This window comes from Branchiostoma floridae, chromosome 4 (assembly GCF_000003815.2).
Source record: "Branchiostoma floridae strain S238N-H82 chromosome 4, Bfl_VNyyK, whole genome shotgun sequence".
Lineage (NCBI taxonomy): Eukaryota > Metazoa > Chordata > Leptocardii > Amphioxiformes > Branchiostomatidae > Branchiostoma > Branchiostoma floridae.
The window spans coordinates 8,583,583-8,600,031 of record NC_049982.1 but is presented as its reverse complement, the minus strand read 5'-3'; the positions used below and the strand labels follow the sequence as shown (position 1 = coordinate 8,600,031).

At 44.0% G+C, this 16,449-nt stretch overlaps 4 protein-coding genes across 7 annotated transcripts in view; 1 reads left to right on the top strand and 3 right to left on the bottom strand.

Annotated features, from left to right (window-relative positions):
- Window positions 1–6,776, top strand: part of LOC118413458 — a 31,931-nt gene extending 25,155 nt beyond the window's left edge. The window contains exons 10-25 of one of the 3 annotated variants that reach the window (XM_035816849.1): window positions 998–1,207; window positions 1,459–1,676; window positions 1,796–1,880; window positions 2,127–2,273; window positions 3,024–3,187; window positions 3,353–3,462; window positions 3,615–3,758; window positions 3,924–4,042; window positions 4,177–4,275; window positions 4,475–4,601; window positions 4,845–4,951; window positions 5,182–5,367; window positions 5,654–5,845; window positions 5,977–6,126; window positions 6,279–6,304; window positions 6,509–6,683. In XM_035816849.1, coding sequence (XP_035672742.1) covers window positions 998–1,207; window positions 1,459–1,676; window positions 1,796–1,880; window positions 2,127–2,273; window positions 3,024–3,187; window positions 3,353–3,462; window positions 3,615–3,758; window positions 3,924–4,042; window positions 4,177–4,275; window positions 4,475–4,601; window positions 4,845–4,951; window positions 5,182–5,367; window positions 5,654–5,845; window positions 5,977–6,126; window positions 6,279–6,304; window positions 6,509–6,584 — 2,160 coding nt within the window. In that variant the 3' untranslated portion in view covers window positions 6,585–6,683. Of the gene's footprint in view, window positions 1–997; window positions 1,208–1,458; window positions 1,677–1,795; window positions 1,881–2,126; window positions 2,274–3,023; window positions 3,188–3,352; window positions 3,463–3,614; window positions 3,759–3,923; window positions 4,043–4,176; window positions 4,276–4,474; window positions 4,602–4,844; window positions 4,952–5,181; window positions 5,368–5,653; window positions 5,846–5,976; window positions 6,127–6,278; window positions 6,305–6,508 lie in introns of all 3 variants that reach the window. The other 2 variants (XM_035816848.1, XM_035816847.1) reach the window with 2 other exon arrangements.
- On the bottom strand, window positions 6,772–11,091 carry LOC118413461 (kelch repeat and BTB domain-containing protein 13-like). 2 transcript variants are annotated; one of them, XM_035816855.1, is made up of 4 exons: window positions 10,963–11,091; window positions 8,734–9,638; window positions 8,496–8,608; window positions 6,772–8,261 (listed from the first exon to the last, which is right to left on the bottom strand). In XM_035816855.1, the coding sequence occupies exons 2-4, from the start codon at window positions 9,616–9,618 to the stop codon at window positions 7,574–7,576; spliced, it is 1,686 nt and encodes a 561-aa protein (XP_035672748.1). In that variant the 5' UTR covers window positions 9,619–9,638; window positions 10,963–11,091; the 3' UTR covers window positions 6,772–7,573. The 2 variants fall into 2 exon arrangements, with proteins under 2 accessions (XP_035672748.1, XP_035672747.1); XM_035816854.1 differs by lacking the exon at window positions 10,963–11,091 and adding an exon at window positions 10,191–10,276.
- Window positions 10,959–12,410, bottom strand: LOC118413203 (kelch repeat and BTB domain-containing protein 11-like). Its single transcript, XM_035816419.1, has one exon. The coding sequence runs from the start codon at window positions 12,408–12,410 to the stop codon at window positions 10,959–10,961; it is 1,452 nt and encodes a 483-aa protein (XP_035672312.1).
- Window positions 12,411–12,791: 381 nt separating this feature from the next.
- Window positions 12,792–16,449, bottom strand: part of LOC118413201 (liprin-beta-1-like) — a 47,828-nt gene continuing 44,170 nt past the window's right edge. Inside the window, 3 exon segments of the mRNA XM_035816418.1 lie at window positions 12,792–15,151; window positions 15,518–15,577; window positions 16,004–16,207. Of these exon segments, the coding sequence (XP_035672311.1) occupies window positions 15,098–15,151; window positions 15,518–15,577; window positions 16,004–16,207 (318 nt within the window). The 3' untranslated portion in view covers window positions 12,792–15,097.

Here is a 16,449-nt window from a genome sequence, read left to right as displayed (position 1 = left end):
AGCCTACCAGGGGCATAGACGGATTACAAGCAAGGTGTTTCCTCTTTTTCTATGATAACTTTAATTGTACCATTCTTTATATTTGTGATTTTATGCACGTCAATCGAAAAAGCAAGCACTCTTATTCTGTTTGCTTTTTGGAACCAATAAAGCGAACCAAAAATACCAACCATATACATCAGGAAAACATTACACATTTACAATGATGTCGATTTGAAACATCATATCACCTGTCGTTCATAGGAAAGAAAATGTCTTCCAATGAAAATGATTGTTGAGACTACATTTTTAAGTTTGCTAACGGATGATTATAAACACAGAACATGAGTAATCCTGAGCACCTGATGTTGGTGACGCCTGGCTTCATCCGTCTCCTTGGTAACGAAGAGGTGTCCGAGCAGATGAGCCTGTCCAGTTACGTCAACATGTTCATGCAGCAGGGGGAGGTGCTGGCTCCGCACGCAGACCCGCTCCTGGATGCCTTCATCAACAACGATACCAACGATGCAATTGCTAGTCAGTAAACTTATGGTTTATTGACCAATATCCATCATCACCCATACGTCCCTTGTCAATCGATTGAATTTTTATTGGAATTTTGAGTATTCCGTTATCTCTTTTGTACGACCTCACGTAGATGTTGTCCGCTGAATCATTGATAGAGAAGGTTTACTTTCTATGAGAAATACATGGGAATGACCTAATGGATATCTTTGTTTATCTACAATTTCGCAGACGTGCTACCGGCCGTGTACAAGCACAACCCTGAACCGTTCAAGAAACGTCTCCCTGAAATAGTGGAGAAGATGGACGACGTTTCTGCTGACAGTCATTACGGCTTCTACCACCTTTTCCACGAGATGTCAAAAACGGAGCCACAAGTACGTGCATGTATCGTCAGGCTGTAACATAAGGCAATGCGGAAAAGAAATGTGACATACACTCTTCTGACAATGCAAGTCCCAACTAAATGGTGTTGTATTCCTTTAATTTGCAGGTCCTCATGCCATATGCAGAAAAGCTGGAAGAGGGTTTCGACAACATGTCCTCTATGTCATATGCACTGCAAACCATGAAAGAGCTCTGTAAGGACGACACCAAACCATTCCTGGACAAGATTGACACATTAGAGAAGGTGTACAAGTCCCAGCCGATGATGTGCTACTTTATCTACGAAGTTGAGTCTATCATAGGCTTATACAATGAGGTATGTGTGAACAATACATGTCATTCAATCCTACGATATTGTCTGTAACATTGCAAAAATGGAATCATCTGGCAACAAAGGACAATTCTAACTCTGCAAAATTATAAGCTCCATGATAACATCCTAAGATCGAGTGTGAGTTACAAAATCCAAATTCCGTAACTACCATCACTATAACACAAAGTAACACATTCTTTCGCTAGAATCAGATTTTGATAGATTTGTTTATGCCTTTCTATTCCAATACTCAGGAGTACGCAGAGCGAGTTATGGCCCTGTTGACGGACAAGCTTACAACAGGTGATGCCACGTACCAAAGCTCTGTCCTGATGTTCATGAAGACCGTAGGCGGCCGGTACAAGTCCGTGTTGGAGAAGCGGAGGACGAACATCGAAGTTTTGCTGAAGAGCAGCCAACCTGGCGTTGCTGACATGGCTCAAGGCATGCTGGACTACCTTGATGATAGAAGGTTTGTGAAAATAAGTATTTTGACTGTCAAAAGAGTCAATCTTACAATACTTAAATAGCAATGGTTCTACCGAAACGTCTGTACCAAGAATGATGCTTTTGATTTCCTTTCTTCAACAGCCTGAAGAGCTTGGACCAGGATATCAAAGAGCAGAAAGAGGAGGTGGACAAGCTGGACCAACGAGTTACAAAAACAGAGGAAAAAGTAAGATATGTCTCCTTTCTGAATCAGAAAAGCACAAATTTGGCCAGGCACATTTCCTTACATTCATTCTTTCAAGACTTTCAATGTTCACACATACTTTCTGATGCTGATGAAGACTTTTGAAAAACAGGTCGAAACCGGCAAATCTTGATGTCTCAGCCGTCGTCCTTCTGAGGCCTACTCTACTACACAAATACTATAAGTCCAAGTGGACCAAGCAAGCGATACTATGTCTATTTTCCCCAGGTTGAAGACCTTGCGGATGACGTGTCGGACCAGCGGCAGCAGCTGGGGGAGGTGAAGGAGGACGTCCAGCAGCAGGAAGAGAAGCTGACGGAGCTGGAGCACGTGGTGGACGAGACGGTGGAGAAAGTGGAGGAGATAGACCACAAGGTACGTGATTTGCGATTGCTGTGGTAATTTAACAGTCATGCAAAGACTTCTGTGGTATACAGCTATGAAATGTTATTTTGCATTAACCAAAATATTAATATTAAGGGGTACAGGGCATGGACTAATGAACTAACTTCAAGATCATTATAGGTTGGTCTCTACATCTAACTCCAACTAGCGACAAAATCAAGTCAACAATCCAACATATATTTCCAAGTTCCGAAATAACAAATTGTTTTCCAACTTTAAGACCCCGGTTGCCACAGCCAAGGCCCAGCTTCTGCCAGAACATCAGCAGCTTTTGGACGCCATAGAAGTGGTCCTGGTCGCGCCATTGAGACAAGACCTTGCCAACCTTCGTTCTGACTTAGATAGTCTCAAGCAGGAATTTACTCGTGAGATACAGATCCTAGGCACGAAAGTGGATGATATTCTTACACATATGGAGAGAAAAGCAGAAAGTGTTCGAGAATAAACAGACTGAGGATTCAAAGAGTCGTTGCTGTTGTAGACCCTGAAGTGTGTTGGTTACAAGGCTTCCACTGTCCACATGTGAGGAGACGTAGTGGCCGAGTAACAGTTCATTCATGTATGCCAAACAGCCTATCTTAATGACTTATTCATTGTCTTGGTACAAACGCCTTGTTGCCAAGATGCAGTTCTATTTTTGTACCGTTTTGAGATAACGTTGAGCTCAATAAAGTTTACCTTAAGCTACTGACACGGTGTGACCGACTCCGTCATTGACAGACCCTCAGTGCTGCCCCTGCGTGGTCCCGTGACGTGTCCCTGTTGATGAATGAGGAAGGTGACTATGACTGGAGGTTCCTGGCGGTCCGGCTCGGCTACGGGCCCGAGGACATCCGGGCCTGGGCTACCAACGCCGACCCCACCATGGCCATGCTCAACGAATGGTAAATTACCCATCTATTATTTGCCTTCAAAACGGAATAGGATTTGGACCAGGCAGTTTTAGACCAGTTGCTTCTTGATCCATGTGCTTCAAAATATTAGAGAAATAGTTTATAACGGGGCCTGCTTCCAAGGGATATCATATCTAAATCACTGGTATCTGTCAGGTACAACACCCACCGCAGCAGCGAGGCCACCTACGCCGTGCTGAAGTCCCTACAGGAGATGGGCCGGACAGACGCCGCGGAAATCATCGAGACCGCCATGGAGGAGGCTGGTAATAAGAGGAACACACTTATTGTTTCAAAGTTATCGTAATGTAATATACTTTAAAGTTTACTGAACATTTCTCCGTCAGTCATTGTGAGATTAGGTACATGTTGAGACTAATAAACTATCTTAACACAATCATTCGGATCTCTACTGTAGGCGCAGCAATACCCAAACCAGCGGCTGACGAGCCCACCAACCCGCCGCCTATCTTCATCAGCTACCAGTGGGACATTCAGGACCAGGTCAAACTCATCAAGGAACATCTGCAGATGGCTGGGTACGAGAGCTGGATGGATATCGGTAAGATCATCTTTTAGTAGACCTTGGATTCTTGGCCATCATCGGCGTTACATCTGTACGTTAGACTGGTGTACTTGCATGTTTCATTTCTAATGAACGTTATTATAAATGCAAATACGAATTTCTAATATTAAATATTCAATTTTAATTTTGTTTTCATGATAGGACAAATGGGTGGAGGAGATCAGCTGTACGCGAAGATAGACAAGGGCATGCGGGGAGCTAAGGTTGTTCTGGCCATGGTCACGCCCAAGTACGCAGAGTCTACAAACTGTAACCATGAGGTCAGTTCGTACAATATACTAACATTGTTGAGTCCTAGATGATAGAAGGTTTGTAAAATCATAACCATTTCAAAGTTGGATTTTCAGGCCACTTTGGTAGTTAGATTATGCATTTTTCTTCATCTTCCATCCAGATCAACCTGGCGAACCTGCTGAACAAACCCATCATCCCCCTCCTGGTGGAGAACACGCCCTGGCCGCCGCCTGGATCCATGAGCATGATTTTCTCTCAGGTACGTGAAAATAGTAAACTCAACAGTGTTGCATAGTCTTTTTAAGTATTTTGATACACTTGTAGCACCTTTCAAACATATTTTAAGGTCATTTACGTCATGAAGCCAATTCTTGGAATGAAGATAGATAGGTATCCATCATTCCTCTATGAGCATATGATATCACCATCTTTATGATATAATCTCTTGTTCTTTCCAGCTCCTGTACATCATGTTTCACGGTGCCAGTTCCAGTTCCGGTAAATTCTGGCCTGATTCCAGCTTCTACGAGTTGTTAGGACAGCTGGCCTATCATGCCGCTCCGGACCAGAGCCTCATCACGGATGGTAGGATTAGTACACATAATATATAGATACATTATATTACACAAGTAAGTCCAATCACAGATGTGTCAGGATTGACCATTCCTGTCCTGTCTTTTGGAAATTTTCTTAGAGTATACAATGTCTTAAGAAGAACGGTCATTGCTATACACATCCAGTTTGAACATATCTTCTATCCAATACTAGAAACTAGAAACATATTCTTGGATCATTACCTAATCAGGATATGTTTGGATCGCGCTACAGAATACAGGAATTGGACACCAAGCGTTGAGAATAAAGAGGAGAAAGACAGCAGTACAAAGAAGTCTGAAAAGAAGGAAAAAACGTCCAGCACGCCAGTGGAAGACAAGGTTTGTCAGTTCATAGATCCAATAACTTCAGTTTGCAATGATTGCTCGAAAACCCCTCATTTTTTAAATTCACAAATGAGGCCTTTTTAGTCCTCGTAAGACTTTTGAGAGAGTAAGCTATCCTGATTATCTTGCCAGTTTGCGAACAAATACTTTACTGGTCTTTGTTCGCACCTAGATCTATTGTCACTATGGAAGCATTGGGTAATGACGCGAAATCTATATTTCAGCAGGACGTAGAACCTGTGGTGAACCCGGAAGTGTTCCTGTCCTACCAGTGGGGTCACCAGCCGCAGGTGAAGGCCCTGTACAGCCAGCTGACGTCACGAGGTTTCACCTGTTGGATGGACATACAGCAGATGGGAGGAGGAGATGCGCTCTACGGCAAGATTGACAAGGGCATCAGGAGTGCCAAGGTGACAATATTGTGTTTTCAATGACTCTGGAATCTAGTCTGGATATCAAGAGCCAAAATAATCAACAAGATACACCAACAGCTAACGATTCTTTTATCCCTCTACCTGATTTGTTGCCAACACAGCTCCATATGATTCTATACTGTACCCATATTATTCAGTATGACGTGTTTCGTTTCCCTTGGTTGTAGCAGTTTCGATGAAGTACCACATGAAAACAAAATGGTTCAAAATGTTGTCCGTAATAACTTTGATTTTTGACATCTTATAATGTCTTTTTCCCTAGGTTGTTGTTTCCTGCGTGACCCCAAAATACACGCTCTCCGCAAACTGCCGAAGGGAGGTCAGCCTGGCGGACGCACTGCGCAAGCCCATAGTGCCTCTGCTGCTGCAGGACACATCCTGGCCGCCAGAGGGCCCCATGAGCATGGCATTCACGGAACTCCTGTACATCGACTGCAGGGATGAGAGTACTCAGGTACAGTACAGTACAACCTAGGCTCTACGAGAGTGGTCGTACTTGTAGCGTTACAGCTTTATATGTTCAAATAGACACACTTCTGGTTTATACGAATGGGTAATCACAGATGTCTTCTGTTGTTATAATAGAACAACTGGGAAGGCGCCAAGTTTGAAGAATTGCTGCAACAGGTTTCCCGTCATGCTACCCCAGCTCCAAAACCCGCACGCCCCAGCCCTCAGGCTAAGCCGCAAGAGAAGAGAGGACAAACTCCGACAAAAGCGGCTGCAGCAAAAAAGGTAAAACATTGGATTCAAAAAAGAACAGATCTAGATTTGAAAACAAACCGAAATATTACATCGTCAGAGGTTGTTATTTTCACCTTGGTTGGATAAATTTGTCTCAATTATCATAAAATAATTGATCATTCCGATGTTATTTTGTCCTGCAGCCAATGGACAAGCCTACAACACAACGGTATCTAATATCTAGACCCTATGGTTGGAAAGTATATAGATAACTTTGATCGTGTGACTTCAAATTAATCTTAAAGATTTCCGATGCACGAGTTGGTGAGCCAATGAGATATTGTTCTGAGTTTATAAGTGGAAAGTGCAAAGAAAAGCGGTAGAGTGTAGCCAGCTCAAAATGATCTTTTAATTTGCCTACTATTATTCCTAGGGGGATGGCGAAGCCACCACAGACAAAGCAGAAGAGCCAGATGACCCAAAAGATGCACGCGAAGAAAACGAAGTAGAGAACGTCCCACAAACAGCACCCACTGTTGATAATAACAAACATCAAGATGCAGTCAAGTCCACACCACCGCATGTACAGCCAACAACAACGGGTAGCATGGACCAAGTAGACAAGAACACAGGCAAGAAGATGAAAAAGAAAAAGTCTAAAACCTGCTCAATATTATGACACTGGTAGAACAGCTGTGGAATTAGATTGTATATGTATTTCAAATGTGCAGCTTTTTCCGGCAACCAAGGTATGCATATTAAGTTATTGTACGGTTTTGATATTTCGCACGGGTACATATACTAGTATGCATGTAGTGTTACCAACAAAATCAATATATGTGTTTGGTGGTTGTCTCAATTTGATTTTTTTAGCTTAGCTTAAAATTTCTATCTGTATCTTCCGTCCAAAACCTTGCGGTAAATACTACTTTTCTGGAAACAAAGTGCCTTCGGTCTGCGTCGTAGCTTGGGGCTTACAAGAAATAGTACCTCGGTTCCAATATTCCTTTAGTAGTAGACTCAGAACTCAAACTCATTCCAGATTGATAAAACTCACCCGACGATTTTTAACTGTTAAAGATTTTTGAATAGGCAATGAACAAACTAGGCGTTTTTGTCACCTTGCAGTCAACAGATAAAGTGCAATGAAGACAATTATTCTTAAAATATATGAATATAACTATATGGTGGAAATCAATATTTTAGTTTTTATCCTGTTCTATTTGATGGTGTGTAACTTTCGGCATGTCTATCTTATTGATAGATGAATAAATTCTGGTCTGAACGGTGATCAGTGTTTCGAAACTTCTGTGATTGCAGCTCAATCTTTTTCCTTGTTAGTGTTAAGTAAATAGGTCCCCTCTACACAATTCTGTACTCTCCACGTCAACATAGTGTGCTCTCCACATACTGTACTCTCCACATAGTGTACTCAACACTGTGACATGCTCAGTATAAGGTGAAAAGTTTTAGATATCAGACTGTCCATCTACCATATTCAGCCCAGTGATAGCGTGAAGGCGACCAGCGGTCCCAGGAACGGCATAGTGGCGCCCCCTGCCGGCTGCCACGTGTTGGTGTCCACATCGTACACCTGCAGCGTCTGGTCTTCCGCCGTCCCGATGTAGATCTTACGTCCCCGCAAGGTGGCGCTGCCGTTGAAATACGCCACCCTCGTCACCGAGCTCAGCTTAGTCCATTCGTCCGTCTCCGGCGTATAACTTACCACGATATTCTCCTCGAAATTCCCTCCTATAATGTAGATGACGTCATCGAGCGACAACATCGTGTAGACAGTGTACAGTTCGTTGTGAAACGGCACCTCGCAAACCTCCCTCCATTTGTCCGTAGAGGGGGTGTACTGGTGCATGACAATGATGCCCCTATAGGCCAGGAGGATGAAGATGGAAGAGTCGAAGGCAACTGCCAGGGGGTTGTCGTGAGTGAGTGTCATGTGTACGCGATATCTGGGGAGGGGGAGGGTGGTGACGATGCTCCATCTGTCGGATTCGGGGTCGTACTTCTCGATGGAGTCGAACATGCGGCTCCGTGCGTCCGGAGCGAAGGCGTCCAGCCACCAGCCGCCGATGGCGTAAAGCGCGCCCTCTAGCGGCACGAGACTGAAGTGGCGACGACGCTTCCTCATGGCGCGGACCTCTTCCCATGAATTCTTGCACGGGTTGTATCTGCAAAGGTAAAACAGGTAAAAGGGTACGGTTATCCATTACCATGTGGCTTTCAGCAGGTGAACATTCAAAACATCGGCTGTAAGGGTCCAGCACTGACTCACCTGTTAGAACCTGACAGACATGTGACTGAACTACACGTACCTGACAGGTATGAAATCCCGCACATGTGCACGCACACCTTATAGCTACTCAAGTGTTAGTCAACTGAAAGGTATGTATACGTGTGCTCACCTGTATGCTCCTGGCAGGTACTGGAAACATGAGTCTCCAGTGCGCGGCTTGAACCCGCCCACCACGTACAGGTAGTTGTCAATCACTGCGATGCTGCAGTTCCATCGAGAGACCTGAAACGTTAAAAGAAACAGAGACATTTATGCAATGTGTGCAGTCTCAACGTAGTCTTCAAAAGCTTATGATTATGTCTCAAAGGGTTAAAGTCAAGGCTAAAGGAAGAGTGAAAGAGAGTTACCTCTACCGGTAGATTAGCTAGCAGTTTCCACTTGTCTTGTTCCTCGTCGTAGTAATGTAGCTTCTTCACATCATCAGGATCCACCTGTAAGCCCCTCATGGCCCCCTCCTTGCTGATAATGCCTATATACTGCTTCCCGCTGTTCCTCAGTGTTTTCAGATATTCCCTTTTCTCAGGACTGAGGAGTTGGTAGCTCTCACTCTTGCAGAAGTCGATGTAATTGTCTCGCATGAACTTATGGACCTCGTCGATGATTTCCTGCACCCCGTACATCTCGGCCAGTGCCAGGACGTCCGTGCAGTTTTCCACGTCCATGTTGGCGCGCAGGAAGAACACACAGCCCGTGATGACGCAAGGCATCTGGAGGAACGACGCCGCGGCCACCAGATCCGCCAAGTTCTCGTCCGTCACCGCGAGAGGAGAGCCGTGGACGCAGTCTATGATGATGTCAAAAATGGCCGCCGGGACGCCATGTAATGTCAAAATCCTCTGATTGGACTCCTTCATCCCAGATCCAAACATCGCTCGAAAATACTCACTTTTCTCTGACAAAATAGCTTTGTTAGCCTCAAACTCGTACTCGTCCACCAGGATGACCACATCTGAGTTCCTCTGTGGCTTCCGTCGCTGGTCCAGAGGGCTTGGCGCGTAAGTCTTCCTTCCAGTGATGGCGGGCGTTATATCCCAAACCAGAAGGATGGACAGCAGTGCGTGTGTGTAGGCATACGTCCATAACAGGATCTCCATAGTAACAGTGACTGTTGTCTGACACACCCGAGTGACCTTGTCGCGAACAGGGTCAAAGATAGGCCCCAGATAGCGCCGTAACCTCTCCCGCAGAATGAGGTTACTGCCGCCGAAGCACAGGAACCGAGACAGCTTCATCGTACTTGTGACGTTCCGACCTGGGACGGACAAAATGCCTGGTTTTAAACAATTTATCTTACTACATGTATACGGCGTTTTAACATAGCGTACTGGGTCAATGACCTGATGCCGTTGGTGCCCTAAACTGCAAAGAGGTTTATGATGAACATTCGCCAAGACAAGGGTTCTTACAACGTGAGCAGATGTATGCGCCGTAACTATGTATGTCTACCATTGGCACTGATATGTACTATATTAGCTGAATGCTGTCAGTGGGCTATGTCACAGCTTAAAACATACATATCAACAGACTGTCGACTACAGTGCAGGATGTTTCGTCCAATAGTAAGCGGTGTGTAGCTTGAAAACGCTCGTTCGTACTGCCATTTCTCTGCTGACATGCCAACTTAAGATCTTTCAAAAAGACCTCAAAATCGTCACTAATGCACACCATACAATGGCATATATAACAGACGTCCACCATGTTTGCCGACGAGGGACACGTAAGCCCTCACTGTGCACATGAAATGGCAGAGATCATAACCCCAACTCTTCATGAGACACAACTAGGCAATAATGGTCCTTCTTACCTTAACTCTATCAGTTCTGCCGATGGTAATCTTTTCTACAGATCCCCTGGCCCAGGAATCTATCCTGGCATATCAACACAACACACTGTACACGGTCTATTTTTACCACGATGAAACTCAGCCGGGTGACGTGAGGAACGTCCCATGTCAGAATAACGAGGTCTTAAAATAGATACTGTATTCGTGCCGGGCAGGCAGGGGGTTAGACTGTTCTATATGGATGGGTGGTACAGTCCGATACACAAATAGTTTCTTCATATATGCAATGGCAGATGCACTGACACAGTTCTTTGGTCAATAATCTGTTTTGAATGCTTATTCGGTTTGTAGGGCAGTTCCTTAGAAGTGATATGCCACCTTGTTATGATCTCCGTGTTACAGGCTTGATTATCAACAAATCTACGGTTGTGCTATGATTGACAGCATCAACTGGTTATCATATCTTGGAAACATTTGCAATGGACAGCATCAACTGATTATCACATCTTGGGAAAAGTTGGAATGGACTCTAACGTCTAAAATCATACCATGCAACGAGCGCACACATGAAGCAAGACATCCAGCTTTCACGCACTGTGGATTTATTTTAAGATGACCCTCAGCACAAAAAAACTGTACACTGCGTTTGTTTCACCACAAAGACACAAAATCATTTATCAACATCGGCAAAGATAATCATATCTTCCCCGATAGAAATAGATGCCCACTCCTATTGTACTCTACAAGCATGAATCGTGTAAATAGGACACCACATAATATGGATAAATCTTACAGGTATATTGTAAAGGCCTCCAGTGGCCCAAGTGCAGGCATCAAAGTTTGACTAGTCCCTTCCCATTGCTGCTCATCCAAGTCGTAGCGGTCAATCTGCCTCGTCTCACCACTTCCAGTGTAGAGTTTTCCCTCAAGAACAACCCCGAACGCGTTGAAGTACTCCACTCTTAGAGGGGGTGGCCGTCGGAGAGGTGTCCACTGCCTGTCTGCCGGGTCATACCTGACGATGATGCTGCGGTCAATAGTAGGATTGCCTCCCAGAATGAAGATGTCATCCTCGTGTGAGAACATGCGGTAGATGCACGGAACTCTACCCGGCAATGGGCCCGGGGACACGTCGGTCCATCTGTCGTCCGTCGGGCAGTACTGCTTGAGGAAGAGTCCGCCATGGCAGGTCAAGAGGGTGAAGATCACATCCTTTACGGATGTCGTCGGAGGGTTGTCACGCGAGGGGGATACGCGGACTTCGTAACGTTGCACGGGAACGGGAGAGCAGTGGGACCACCTCTCCGTAAAGACGTCGAACCGTTCGACTGACTCGCAGAACTTGCCATCAGCTAGAGTGGACTCTGCAGTGATTCCGCCTATAGCGAAAAGACCGTCGCGAAGAGCAACTAAGGAGAAATGTTTCCTTCCGCAGACAAATGGAGGGATTTTCTCCCACTTTTCCAATAACGGATTGTACTGATAGTTGATAGGTTCGTAGTAGAATCTTGACACACACCCAGGTCCTTCGCGACTCTTAGGCCGCTGGTGGCTACGAATCCTGTGTTTAAGTACGCCAATGATGTAAAGATAGTTGTCCACCACTGCAGTGCTGCAGTTGATGGTGAACTTCGAACAGTCGTCAGGTAGCTGCGTGAAAGACTTCCATTTTTGCTCTCCCTCCACGTAATAAAACAGGTCCCTGACGTTCTTCCCTGACCCTGGGATACACCCTTCTTTCCTGGTCACGGCAAGATGCTGGCGGCCTCGGTAGCGTACAGCCCGGGTACGTTCTTTCTCTTCGTCTTGAAGTGTTTGAAACGTCTCCGTTCTGGAAAAAGCAAGATAGTCCTTCCCCAGAAAGTCGAACACTGCGTCCACGATTTGGCCGAAAGCGTGCTTTTCCGCGATGGCAATAACCTCCAAGCAATTATCAAAGGAGAGGTAGGTTTTGAGGAAGTCAATACAGGCAGGTACAGCGTCTTGCATCTGTAAGAAGGCAATACCTTCAATAACATCTTCGAGACTATTTCCATCAACAGCCAGGCTAGATGATGCAATAAACCCTGCCAAGATGCTGAAGGTTGCAGATGACAGTCTTTGGACTTCGATGACATCCTGACTGGATTCCTTCATGCCTGACTCAAACATGCCCCGGAAATACTCGCTCCGTCTCACTAGCGCTTCCTTGGAAAGACGGAAAGGTTGGCCCTGAACTAAGATCGTCACATCCGGCTCCATTCTCCAATCGTCTTCTCTACTTGGGACTGGCATCATCCATTCTTGGGTGACGGTAGTTAGTTTACGACCGGCGCTGCTCGCTGATCAATAGTAGACCTTGGCTCATGCAACACTGGCACTCCATACACGCTAGAACAGGGACGATATTGAGCAGACATGGCGCATATGCGTAAAACGCAATAGTACATATGCTAGTATATATATCGCAGTATACCAGAGTCCCGCAATGCTTCCTTCAACAGCCACCCGATACTCAGCGCTATAAGAAGGAATAGGTCAACGCCACACTGGTATTGAATTACCATAAACGCCATACTGTTGGCGTGAACCTAGCATTCTCAGGATGGATTGTAAACACAGTAAAACGACAGACACCCCCGGTACTAGTAGAAAATAAACTTTATTAATGTAGTATTCGATAAAAGAGTGATTAGCAATGCGTTTACCATGACAAGGGAGAAGAAACGTCTACAATTAGACACTGTGTGGATTATTTCGTCAAATCGTATGGCCAAAGTTACGACGGTCTGGTTGTTTACCACTGTGATTTTGGATTGCCTTACGTGCACGATCAAATGCACCGATTTTTACACTATGGAGAAGGTGGTTATACTGTGCGACTCGGGTGTCAATACATGTACGATACCATAACACCTTCTCGGCAAGTCTTTTCGATGTTCAAGATATCATACATTAAAGAAATAACTTACATGTATACATACTGTGATTAACGAAGATAGGGAGAATTCTCGTCTATTTTCCAACTAATTCCAAACTACTCATGATCCTGAACAACTAAAAACAGAACCAACCTGACATGCAACGTCTGCCAAGAGACAAAAAAGTCTAGTCTGAAGTTTCACTACCAGGTACATCCAAAGTCAACAAAAGTCCCTCTTTGTTCATACCTTCATCATCATTCAGTGTCATCTGGTATAAATGTAAGAAAGATAAGTTGCTGTTCCATTGAGTGTGTGGCAGCAGGGAACAAGTAAGGTTGACATTTAGCCTTGGTTAAAATGAAAGCACTCTCCCTGTCTTATATCTTCATAACCACCTCAGTAGTGAGGGGTGTCTATAGCTTTGTGGTACAGTCTGTATCATGATTATGTTTGTTAATCCACATATTATAACGTTAAGCCCTTGTGCTGGTGACAACAGTGAGGAAAAAGTATGCTTAGTACAACGATGTGACTTGAACTAAACCACGAATATCATTGATTCCTTCGATAAAATGAATGAATGCAAAATAACTGCATACCTTTTACAAATGCACTCACTCCGAGCATGCATAACATTACTGTAATATCAAATTATAATAATAGTCTTACAACATTTGTTTACATACACCTTATTCAACACCAGTCAGTAACTTTCACTGTCGATGGACAATGCTATAGAACTACCTTGTGCTGTAGAGCTACATTCTGTATGACTGAAACACACCATCTATTACTGTATAGCCCTAGCCCACACTGGAGCGCGTCCAAGAAGCTTCTATGCAACCTCTTCTTTCATTATAACACTGATATATTATCAACTGACAAAAATTGTTAGTACTAAAGCTATACAAATACACTGAAGTAGTTACACTGTTTAAACAAATATCGGTTACACAAAAACTCTAAGAAAACTACAATATCCTAGAAACTGTAGACTGTGGCTCTCCATTCCAAGGATATATGGCACTTATGTCAACTTCGACCCATTCTTTGACATCTATCCTAAACAATTTGACAGGTCATCTATTTACATTATTGCAAAATTTTAGCTACTAGCTCCTGCCTCATTTGGGGGTTAACCTAATGAGAACTTGCAGTAAGGCACATGTTGGCTTTTGTAAGAAGTTGGCACAAGTTGGCTTTTATAAAAAGTCATAAACTTTGCCTGCAAGCAACGGTCGTCGCCTTGGCTTTTCGTGATTATTGCTGTCTTGCACTGCAGCAGCAGCTAGCAACTGTTAAAATGAACAACTGCTGGGTGAGGAGCATTGTCACTATTAGAATTGGTTAGTACATACACATCTCTATCGAATACTGTGTTAGCTGTGATCAGCATTTCAGCAGAACACTTGCACTTGACCAGGCACCTAATAAAAGTTATAGAATACATTATACATATACACAACAAGGTTACACGTACATAAATATTATCAAATACCCTGACAAAGACATAATACTGTAACATGTGTTCTGTGTGCGAATGAGCTGGTAGATAGGCACATGTAGTATTACAACACTAGAACAAGAACTTGTTATGTGAAGAGGTAAAAATAACGTATATGTTCTTGCAAGACTATACAAGAGGTGCATGCCTTCAAAGGTTGGACATACTGTGCTTTGTATGGATGCGCTAGACCCAAATATTGCAGCTGTTGGTGCCTGTATCCTGGTCATGGTAGAATTACACTTTAACACCTACAGATCACAGCCTCCAATCTGAGTGATGTATAATTGTAAGAAGGCATTTTTGTGACAGCCTTAAATGCTGTGCTACAATACACTTTTTTTTTTTAATAAGATGTTTGCCTAATAAAAGTATACATGATTTGGCAAACATCACACAGAGAGCATTCCTTCAATCATAACATTATTACAAAATAAAAGAGTGAAGAGCTGACTGCATTTCTGGATTATATAATACAGAACTATGGTGTTACTGTAGAGACTGAGGCCTTCATGAACTCTTCATGCATCGGAGGCTCCAGATGATGGGCTGAAGTTATCATCACTCAGCATATTCTGTGGACAAAAGAAAAAGGTTTAAACTCAAAATTTGATCAGCAAGATCCTTAGCAAGTAAAAGACAAGGTCTGTAGTGTGCAGATACCAAGTACAGGTCTTACAAGTAAAAATTCATTTCAGAAATGTCTTCAAAAATTTCATGATTTAAGGATCTTAACCTGTATCATGCTGTAGTCGACCCTTGTTGGGAGGAAAGATAAAAGACATGCTGTATTCCAGGACATGACAGAAGTACAGTACATGTAAGTACATCAATCAGAATCTTAGCAGGTAAGACAAGGATGAATTTGACTGTATCTAAGACGTGGAACAGTGCAGTGAAAGGAAGACTGGGCTAGAATGAATAACCTCAGATCCACTTACTGTCAGTGTGTTGATCTCAGCTGAGAAGGCTCCGATCTGTTGCACTGCCTGTTCATCAATCTGAAGAAGAAACATGAACTAAGTAAGTTTGCTGGTACAAGATAATGTCAGTATATGATTTAAAACAAAGCATAAAACTGCTTCCTATTTTGCCAGACATTTGAAGATAATGCTCAGCTATGAGCAGAAAGCTCTACAAAAGTTTATCTGAGTGTGCACTATTTAGGTGCATTTTCAATGTCAAGGAAAATCACACTTCTTCTGGGAAACTGATCGCTGCATTTGAAACGGTGTTGGAACGCCTGTTTGGACGAGCCCTCTAGAACCCCTTGACCCTGACCTCGGTCACCTCCTGATTCAGGTCATCGTTCAACAACACTTGACAAAACCACAGAAAGCTTGAGTGTCAATGATTTATCTGAGTCTGCCTATCCTATAGCTGCATTTTCAAAGTCAAGGAAAGCGCATGCGGCCACTTAGACTGACCCTGACCTCGGGCACCTCCTGGTCCAGGTCATCGCTGACCGGCTCCTGTCGGTGCTGCAGGTTGGCGGCTCGAACCTCGCCCCGGAACCCCGGCTGACCTCTGCCGGGGGACAGCTCCACGGGGAAGTCACAGTCCATGGGACACACGTAGTCATGGGACTGCCCGCGGCTCTTACGGGTGAAGCTGAACGACCGCTTTCTGGGCTGTGGGAAACAAGGTTATATATTGTTTATAACATTAGCATCTTACACAGCTCTCATAGTATGAATTGTATCTGAATAAACTATCAACAGTACTTAGGTCTATAGACTTCATTTCAAGACTTGAAATATGTTGAAATTTTTTGGGGTTTTAAGGTTTGTAAACTTCACAATGATCTTCACCAAGAACATAAAACCAGTGCGAAAATGTTTGTTCTGTCTTCTGCCTGATTGCCCCAAACCAC